A 10,132-nucleotide genomic window follows, 5' to 3' on the forward strand; every position below is an offset into this window, starting at 1 on the left:
TGCCAGCAGTCCAGTGCATCTCACCTTGTTGTCCCTCCGTGAGGGGAGCAGTGAGAGACAAGCCCTTGGCATAATTATTCTTCCTTCTGACATCAGATGAGAAGGTTCAGTCCTGTGCTGGAAACCCAGAGTATTTATGTTTATGGGGTCTGCTCTTGTCATTCAGACTGTCTTTCACCTTTCCCAGCCTTTCTCCCAGTTCTTTGTCCCCAGGGAGTGCCAAGGCTCATCACTACAAGTGCCCAGCATGGCTCTGGCTCTAGGGAACAGGGAGGGCAGTGCCCATATCATAGCTGCATGCACTATGGCTTCAGATACACAAGCTGATCCACTTCCTTAAGAGAAAAAAAGCAGTGTTCAAGAGCCAAGATCCAGGGCCTGCATGATGTCCGTGCATGGAGCTGTTTTTATTTCCATGCTCAAGTGGAAGAAGGAAGACCTCGGCACATGAGCATGTTCTGGGGGCAGGTAGTGAGAATAGATGAAATGCTTGAAAGTCATCGTAGTTATCATTAATAATTTCAGCTTCACCTGCTCTGCAGTACCAGTGTGTGTGAGGACCCTGACCCACTGGGCCCCAAGAGGGGTCCTTGAGCCAGCCACGGCTTGTGCCTGGTCTCTGCTGCTCACTGGCAAGGGCCAAGGGCACCCTTGGTAGCCAAGGACAAGCACTGGCAGCCTATGGTCGTTCTGATCCCTGCCATCAGGAACGGACTCCTACTTGGCACAGCCCTGGAGCAAGGACCTCGTTCCAGCCCAGGGAGCTGCTTTGCTCCTTCAGCTGTAATGAGAGCCCAAGCTGGAGCAGACAGCTGAACAAGGTGGGTCTGCCAGTGGGTCCCCGGGGGTTTATAATGCTGGAGCAGAAACAATCCCACCCCGACACCCCCCTCCATTAAGAAGGTAGGTGGATAGTCCTTTCCACCCCCTTTCCCTGTGTTTCCCCCCCTCCCGGCGGTGACCTTCAGGCGGGAGGCAGTGTGCCCCCAGCCCGGGCCGTGGGGACGGGGCGGGGCGTCCCGCTCCCCCCGGAGCGCGGGCAGCCCCTGCGGCCACTGGCGCAGCCCGAGCCCGGCGGCGGCGGCGAGGGGAGCGGCTGCCCGGCTGTCCTGCGCTGCTGGACAAGGTGAGAGGCTTAGTGCCGGCCCAGAGTGGGGAGTTACAGCGCTGGCAGGATGAAAGACAGCGGACAGGCGTGTAGAAGGGCTCCCACCCCTCTCAAACTGGTTTTGGAGACTGGAGCGAGAGGTGTGCCGGCACAATGCGAAGTGGAGCGGGTTGATGGGGAGCTCCTTGGTGGCTTTGCCCAGGAAGGTCGCTTGTGTCCACTTGTGTTCGGTGGGTTGGTTGGGAGACAGGTGTGATGTGGCTTGGTCCCAGTGAGCGGGTTCTGTCCGAGGAGGCTGCTGTTGCGGGGCTCTCCGGGGAGGCTGCGGGTGTCTCTGCCCAGAGCAGCGGGACGCGGTTCTGCCACCGCCACAGCCGTGCCATTCTCTGCAGCGAGATCAGGCACTTTAGCTCCTTTCAGTTCTAGAAAGAAGCTCATAAATCTACCAGCAATAAGGCCACAAGCAAACATTGTGATAATCCGTTTTTATCCCTTGCTGTATTAAACGTGGTTTGCACCAGAGTGGACCTCTTAGAGGAAAAAAAGAGATGCCGTTCTTGAATCAAAATTTACAAAGATGGAAGGATATTATTCTTCCATAATGTTTGGTGAGAGTTTTAGGGGTAAATATCCTTCATCACAGAATCTGGACCACAACGGAGGGTGAAATGGCCTCACTTCAGCTTCATCTATTGGTTTTATTATAATGCTTTTACCTAACTGGGAGAGTCCACTTCAGTGAAATTCCAGTACTCAGAAAGGTGTTATACAGATGATCGAGTAACTTCACTATCTGTTTGATAAGCTATAAAGACAGCTCCACTAGACATTCCCCTGTAATTTTCAGCCCTCTTGCCATTGTCATGACTTTCTCTTGTCCTTTTTCTGTCAAACTGGGAACACCAGCGGTAGCTTCCTAAACCATGGGCTCACCGAGATCATTAAAAAGATAGAAAACATCCAGTAACTGGTTCTGTTGGTCTATCAGCCTCCAGAGGAGTTCAGGAAATTTACTCAGGCTTCCTTCATATCAATATAGTTTTAACATTTCAAGAAACACTGTAAAAAGGTAGATAAAGAAGACTACAAAGCAGAGCAAACAGAAAAATAAATTTATTATAAAAGTACAAATTCCACTAGTGTGTGATACTCTCATTTGTAGTGCAGAAGCTGTTAACAGGTGGCCAGCTTTCAGAAATACAGCTTCTCTAACTCAGCTGATTTTTGGAGATTAAATTTCAGACTGTCTCATGGCATCTGTATGTAGGAACTTCTGCAGAAACTGGAGTTCACTGTAAGAGGCACATTGCCTTGGAACAGATCTCTTCTTTTGTTACAATCATCTCAGCCTACGTGAAGCTGAACAGCTGTCTCTGACTTTTTTTTTTTTTTTAATGTTATTTGTTTGTTTACAATGAAGCTTACTTTCTTAATTTAGCATCTGGAAAATATTAGTTTGCCTCTCACTGCTGGTGTTTCCTGCAGCTGATTATTTTTGGGCATTCTCTTTAGCAGAGTGAATACAAAAGTAGAATCTGTAACATCAGTAACACTTGTTCTGTTATGCTCTTAGACTTGTATCTGCAACATTAAGATGTGTATCTATATCACTGTAGATTATTTCTAGTGCAGTTCTGTATCATCCAATGTCTTAAGGCCTGCAAAGATAGTGAGGCTATACCAAATCCACATTTCTGAATTTACACAGTGCCCATTAAGCAGCATGAAGAACCTAGATGTGTCTGATTAATATGACTTTTTTTTTTCTTTTTTCTGTCACCCATCCAATGCCAGACTAAAATACTGACTTTTTTGGTCATTTGAAACACTTTTGTATGTGTGTAAGTGCATGTACTAGTTTTAATGAGCATTGTCTACTCAAACCCTTTTTTTGCCATTTGCAAACATTTTCTGCATGATTTCAGTGTTTTCTTCTAGATCTTTGACAAAGGTAAAAGTATTATAACAGAGTTAGGATTGAAAAAAAATATATAGGGTGAGAACAACAATAAAATATGGTATTTTCCACTATATACTGGGCTTTTAAAAAAATATTAAAAATGTGTGGCTACTTGGTTTAGACCAATGCCAGGATGAATTTGTACAGATAACTTTCAGGAAACAACCAGTGAATGGGACATTTCTGGCAGGTGTTATATGAACCAATACCAGGATGAGAACTGCTTCAAACCAACAATTTAGAGGTTGGTGGGAAGTGCCTGGAGCTGGGGTCCTTACACAGCCCAGCAGAAGTGTGATAACAACTGAGTGAAGTGATCTGAATTACTTGTTACACTAAGTCCATTTGAGCAAAATGTGCTTTACTAAACATGGTGCAAAAATATTCAGGTAGAAATTAGGTAGGCAGCACCCATAAAGGAACATGAAGAGGCAGTTAATTTTTTCCCCAACATCCCCCAGTAATTTCAAAAACCTCTGGACTCAAAAAGGATGTATAAGGTAGCACAGCCTGTGCATCATTCCTGCAATAAGAGATCTTGAGGCCAGAGCATGAGGCAGGAGAGAATTCTAGCTGAATGTGTGTGACAGGAGGCATTTCCTCTAAGACAGTCAGGGTTTTAATGTGGGGGATGTGAGGAGAAAAACGATGAGGCTTTAAAAAAGAGCCATGAAACAGATCTGAGAGCTGGACAAGTGGGCTGGACTATCTGAGAGCTTGGTTTGACAATTAGAAAGTTGTTTGAAGGCATTGAACCAACAAGAAGATTGAGAGGTGTCTTGATCAGAGAGCACAGAGATGCTTATTCTCAAGTCAAAATGTGACCACACTTTGTGGCAGCATCACATCTGTTTTCCAGCTAACTGATGCAGCACAGTGTGACAGATGCTTTGTGAAGCCTAAGTAAAGCATCAGTTAAATGCATAGCCTGAGCTTCAGTCTGATAGTTTTACACAATGTAATTAATTGGAAAATATGTTCTCATAGTCTGGGGTCATAGTACTGACCACAGTGCATATAAACCCTGCAAAAGTCTGAAGAAATTTAACAGGTATTAGAAACCTCTTTTCTCTGTCTGAGAAACTTCAGCAGCACATTTGGTAAATTCAGATTAGCTTATCATATGAATACCTAACAGCAAGAATGTTCACACTGGCATTTATAATTGACCAATTGCCTTTGGATCAAACCTGAATGACTTTTTGAAAGAGATGCCCCACATGCTGTTTGTTATTTGGTTTTTAAGGCCCTGTAGAAGGTCAGACAAGAAAGTGGACCCCGCATGCCATATGCTCAAGGCCATTTTTAATAGAGTATCTTTGATATGAGAAGAGGTTGAAAGAGCTGAAACTCTTCAGCTTGGAAAAGAGAAGGCTCAGAGGGGATCTTATTGGTGTATATAAATATCTGATGAGAGGGAATGAAGAAAAGGGAGCCAGACTCTTTCAAGCAGTGATCATTGATGGGAATCTCCATCTATAGAGATATTGAAGACCTGGCTGGACACCTTCCTAGACAACCTGCTTGAGTTGCTGCAGCTTGAGCACGGGAGTTGGATTAAACACGTCTGTGATTCTATCATCATAGCACTGTCTCTCATATACAGAGATCACACTGCCTTTGGTTTTTGACATGGATGAAGTGCTTTTCTGCACTAAATATATTAATAATTTTGGTTGAAGAACCAGGATAACATTACTGGACTCAGACATTGTATCTCCATAGGTTAGATCCCCCTGAGCTTCTCAGGTGGTTCAGAAGTATCTTGTGATGATGCAAAGGATGTGAGCTTTTTGCTGCTATAGTTAGAGATTCTTTTGAGGAATTACAGTTTCTCACAGTCAGCAGCCTGGAAACAAGACCTCTAGCAGGGATGAAGAATGGAAATGATAGAGGAGGAAAAGAACAGTTTTGAATAGGACTCTGCCTGCTGCCTTCAATACAGCACAGCCAAATGGTGAATGCATCCTGGCCAGGGCCCTGGTGACCTCCTCTTCAGTGCTTGTCAATCTGCAAAGGGGAAATGACACTTTAGAAGGTATCAGAAGTAGGTGCAGAGCACCCAGGCACACTCTACTCAGCAGTGATCCTCACTTACCTTCCTAGCTAATCACAGTGGCATCTCAAAGAAAGACCTGACAACGTGAGCTATTTTCTCAAGTATGGACTTTGTTTTGTAATTACTGGCTTCAAGGGCAGCAAGGGCCAAAGTCTGCAAACTGTTCTGGAGTGGCTGCAGCTGGAGCTCCCTTCACAAGGAGCCCTGATCAGACCCAACATCACAGGCCCTCGAGAAATTCTACCCATATCCTCTGGATGATCTATTCTTCCAAGCTGGGTCATTCACTTTAATGCTCTACTCTGAACCTGGACCATTTGCCCTCCCATGCTATGGGGGCCATGGAAATATGGATCTGTTCCACCTATATTGCAGTTGACTTGAATTGTGAAGAAGGATACAAGAATTTTTGGGATTTGGGTTGTTGGTGGGGTTTTTTTGGGTTTTGTTTGTTTGTTTTTTAAATTGCAAAAGCTTATGGACTGAAATATTTTGACTCCCTAAGGTGAACTGAGAACCAAGAATATACAGAAAAGCACATCCTCCCACTCACAAAAGCAAGTTTTAGCATAGTAAATAGGAGAGAAGTAAAGAATCATATAAAATAGATTAATAATGTTAGTAATAGATTAATAATGTAAGTAATTCAATGCAAATAAAAGATATTAATTAATAGATATTTGAAAAGTATATAACTAATGAATAGCCCGTAAAGTTGATGCAGCAAGAAGATTCAACCTTTGGGGTAAATATCAGTAACAAGTTGCCAGCATACAAGGAAAGAATTTTTACCCAACTCAGGTTTGAGAACTTCAGTTATCTAAGAAGATTGTGAACAATTTTCTGTCAAGAACTTGTATGTCAATTCGATATAGGAGAAACATTCTCTTGCAGAAAAGATTTTTTGATTTTTTTTTCACAAATATTGATATATTTTCTTCAAGTACTCTTCAAATGACAAGCAGACATCTCTCCTGTTGTTCCACTCCACTTTTTAATGTGGCTTTAGCTTATCTAATATCAAAGGGAGGTCTATGCCTATCCCAGGGCTATTGCATTATAGGTTTTTTCTCAGTATTCCACCTTAATTTTTCTCTCTATAACACCTAAATGAGGAAGGTGCCAGTTTGGAAATATTGTTGGCAGGGTGGATCCAGTTGTGGGTTCTGAGATGCCCTTGCTGTCTGGAATTTCACAAGCCTCATTGGCTGGGCAGCAAACAGGAGGACTTCAAAGCAAAATCTTGAAAATACTTGTTCTCCCCAGCCTTCCATTTATCCCCTCCCATACAAGCACTTGTTCATTGTTGGACTCTATGGACCATGTGCTAGTACTGTGGACTGTACTACATTTGACTGCTGTTGACTCTCACACCAAATCAAAGCCTGTGCAGAAAAGTAGGGCAAATGACTTGTCACTTCTGAATTGGAAAAGATTTAGAAATGCAATCTAGGAGAGAGGAAAGGGAAAAGAAGGGGAACTTTCCCACAAATAGTCCCAGGCTCCTGGAGAAATCCAGCCTTGTAGATTTCTCTGGTTTAAATAATTATTTTTTTCCAAATTTCTTTATTTTGAAGAATGACTGGATTTAGCAGCAGTGGGTTTCCTTTGCAGAAGAGAGATATGGACATACTGGAACAAATCCAGACAGTGAAGACAGTTAAGATATGGGAGTATCCCTCATAGGAGGAGAGGCTAACAGAGCTGGGACTTGATCAGCTGCAAGAAGAGAAGGCTTGAGGGTATCATCTGATTGATGCATATGAACACCTGCAAAAATACACAACCAGGTGTATCACAGTATCAGATGATACTGAGTGGCAGAACAAGAGGCAGTGGGCCTGAAACAGAATTTATGTTTAAGCATAAGTTAGAATCTTTTTTACCATAAAGGTGATTGAGCACTGGAACAGGTTATCCACAGCAGCTGTAGAGTCTCCATCCTTGCAGATATTTAAAACTGGGCTGGGTACAACTTGTTCTAGTTAACCCTCCTCTGAGCAGGACATTTCAATAAGTGGTCTCTGGAAGTACCTTCTGGCATTGACCATCCTGGTTCTGTGACCTTGCTCCAAGGCCAGGAGGAACTCCTGGGCCCAAAGTGCCTTGTATAGAGCACAAGGAGTTAGACAGAGAGAGAGCACTGCCACAGAGACCTTAAAATCCTGCCTGGTAGCTGGTTGGGAAAAGTGAAAAACACTTCTCTATCTGAAATGGGTCTGAAGCAGCTGGCTATAGTTCAAAATACCACTGATGTTCCAGGTTACTTCCTAAGTTACTTGGCTGCACAGATGCATGACTTTTGGTCAGAAATGTCATCAGGCATGTGAGGTACTGAGCTCCCTTTGGCTTCCTCAGGGCACTCTGCCTTTTGTCACGTGCTAGCTGTGCCTCTGCCTAAGGGACAGGTTTGTCTTGTTTGCTACCTCAAGGACTTTCTCCAGTAAGGAGCAGCTCTCTCTGAGTAGAGAGATGAGTTCTTGCTGCAGTAGGCTAAGGAGAGCAAGGAGAGGTGCCTGGGTCACACTTGAAAATCTGGGGCTCTGCTAATGTTTTGCCTGTTGTCTAATATTAGGCAAAAGGATTAGAGGGTGGAGGAGGTTCCCTTCAATACAGAGACCTTTTCTATGATTAGGGGCTTTGCCCAGAGATGTGCTGTATAAAAGTGCAAATTCAACTTTAACACTGAAGCAAGAATGCTCAGGCTGCAAGTGGCAGGAATATGCCCTGCCATGGCATGGTTTGTGTTGCATGTCTGATCTGGCTTTCTCTGTGTGCTGTGATGCTCCTGACTCTGGTGTTTCTGCAGCACTCAGCGATGGCCGAGAGCTCAGCTGTGACTGCAGCAGTGCCAGAGAGAGCAGCACCAACCAAGCTGGAGGAGCTCCTGGAGATCACTGCTCAGAGCCTGGTGCGCGCCGAGGTGGCGGAGCACTATGAGGTTATCCGGGAGCTGGGCAGGGGCAAGTATGGCCATGTGATGCTGGTGACCCACAGGCAGAGAGGTAAGGAACTGGCTGTGCCCTGTGAACTACTGTGCCTTGTCTCCTCTCCACTCACCAGGGCATGGGGCATGGAGTGGGCTGGTGGCATGTCAGGGCCAGGCATGAGGCATGGCAGGGAGGATTCCCAGGGGGACCAGCAGACGGGGACCTCCCCAGCCTGGAACCATCCCATTACATCCAGCCAGGGACCAGGTGATGCCAGGGGGCAGCCCAGAATATCAGGCAAGAATACAGTGAGAAAACAGGTCCAAGGTCAAGCCAGGAAGTTAATCCACAAGTGAGGATCAAGAGAGTTCACGATACACACCAGCTGGCATGTGATATGGATGGAAACAGCAGTCCCACCACAGGGCTCAGTCAAGGAGCCCCAAGCCTGAGCTGAAGTGGTGCCCTCAGGCCCATGGACAGAGGGTGTGAATGAAGGTCCTGGGTTTGCCATATGAGTGCCCTGACACTGCTTGTCCCCAGTAGTCCCAGCTCAGACTGATGGGGCTGTGTATCCTGAATATCCCTGCTCTGCCCAGGGCTCCTGTGCATGCCCAGGGCTCAAAACTCACACCAGGGGCAGTGCCTGTTCCCAGACCTGGTGTCCACAGGGTATACCCACACAAACTTTGGACTAGAGACCTACCTGCCACTGTGACTGCCTAGATCTGTGGCTGCTCTGTCTTGCCTTGGTGTGCCTTGTTTAATTCCTTCCAGAGGAGTTAAACCCATTCTTCCCATCCCCAGGGACTCCTATGGCTCTCAAGCTGCTACCCAAAGCCAGTACCAAGCTGCACACCTTCCTGTACGAGTATTGTGTAGCACTGTCCCTCGCCACCCACCCTGCCATCATCAGCATGTTTGGAATTGCCATTGAGTCCAGCCAATACTATGGTTTCCTGTATGAACCAGCACTGCACAAAGACCTCATCTCTATCATCAAACCCCGCGTGAGTGTTGCTACAAGGCCATGGGGCCCGGGCTGTGGCGTCTGGCCCCTCTGAGGGCGGCTGGGTCAGAGGGAGGGAGGTGAAGGCAATGGGCTGTGGGTTCATCTGGGGTCTGCAGCAGCCTTGGGCTGGCAAGGCGAGGAATGCCAAGGTCTTTCCCAGCGCAGAGCACTCTGGTGAGAGCCCATGTGTGCCATCCCGCCCGTCTCTCTCCTGGCAGGACGGGATCCCCGAGCCGGCGGCCAAGCAGTGTGCCAGGCAGCTGGTGAGCGCGCTGGAGTTCATCCACAGCCGGGGGCTGGTCTACCGCGACATCAAGCCCGAGAACGTGCTGCTCTTCGACCCCGACTGCCGGCTCGTCAAGCTCACGGACTTCGGCCTGACGCGGCCCAAGGGCACCAAGCTGAAGCTGGTGGCCGGGGTGATCCCCTACACGGCCCCCGAGCTGAGCAGCACGGCCGATGCCCAGGGCGTGCCCATCGACGCCAGCATGGACGCCTGGGCCTTCGGGGTGCTGCTCTTCTGCCTGCTGACCGGATACTTCCCCTGGGAGCAGAGCCTGCCCGAGGACCCTTTCTTTGAGGACTTCATGCAGTGGCAGGAGACGGGCCTGGAAAAGGACGTGCCCCGGCACTGGAAGCGCCTGACGGCCGAGGCTGCGGGAATGCTGCGGAGCCTGCTGGCCCTGGACCCGGCCCAGCGCGGCCCAGTCAGCGCCGTGCTGCGCTACGTCCACTGCCCCTGGCGCAGCGAGGAGCCGGCCGGCAACTCCTAGAGCTCGCCCCCCACGGCAGGAGGGAAGGAGGGTCTCAGCCTGCAAGGGGCTTCAGGGTGTGGGCACCTGGGCGTGAGAGGCCATGACGCCTAAGAGAGAGCAGCTTCTGCTGCCACAGAGTCAAAGCGCCTGCCCCGGCCCATGGCCCTCACGCCATGACTCAGTGCTGCCCAGGGCCGCCTCCTTGTGGCCTCAAAACATCGTTCTCTGGGAAATGACTGACAGTGAGGCATCCACTTGTTTCCTAGACACAGGAACCCCAGGGAGCTATTTAGGCTGCAGCATCTGCC

The 10,132-nt window shown here is 47.7% G+C and overlaps 1 protein-coding gene across 1 annotated transcript; it reads left to right on the forward strand.

Annotated features, from left to right (window-relative positions):
- Positions 1-1,069: 1,069 nt before the first annotated feature.
- LOC310906697 (serine/threonine-protein kinase SBK2-like) lies at positions 1,070-9,842 on the forward strand (the record flags this gene model as incomplete). The annotated part of the gene is made up of 4 exons (XM_083856148.1): positions 1,070-1,126; positions 7,937-8,132; positions 8,865-9,067; positions 9,288-9,842. Exons 2-4 carry the CDS (start codon positions 7,946-7,948, stop codon positions 9,840-9,842), a joined length of 945 nt encoding a protein of 314 aa, XP_083712274.1. The 5' UTR covers positions 1,070-1,126; positions 7,937-7,945.
- Between the last annotated feature and the right edge of the window lie 290 nt (positions 9,843-10,132).

This window comes from Zosterops lateralis (assembly GCF_965231275.1).
Source record: "Zosterops lateralis genome assembly, chromosome: 1".
NCBI lineage: Eukaryota > Metazoa > Chordata > Aves > Passeriformes > Zosteropidae > Zosterops > Zosterops lateralis.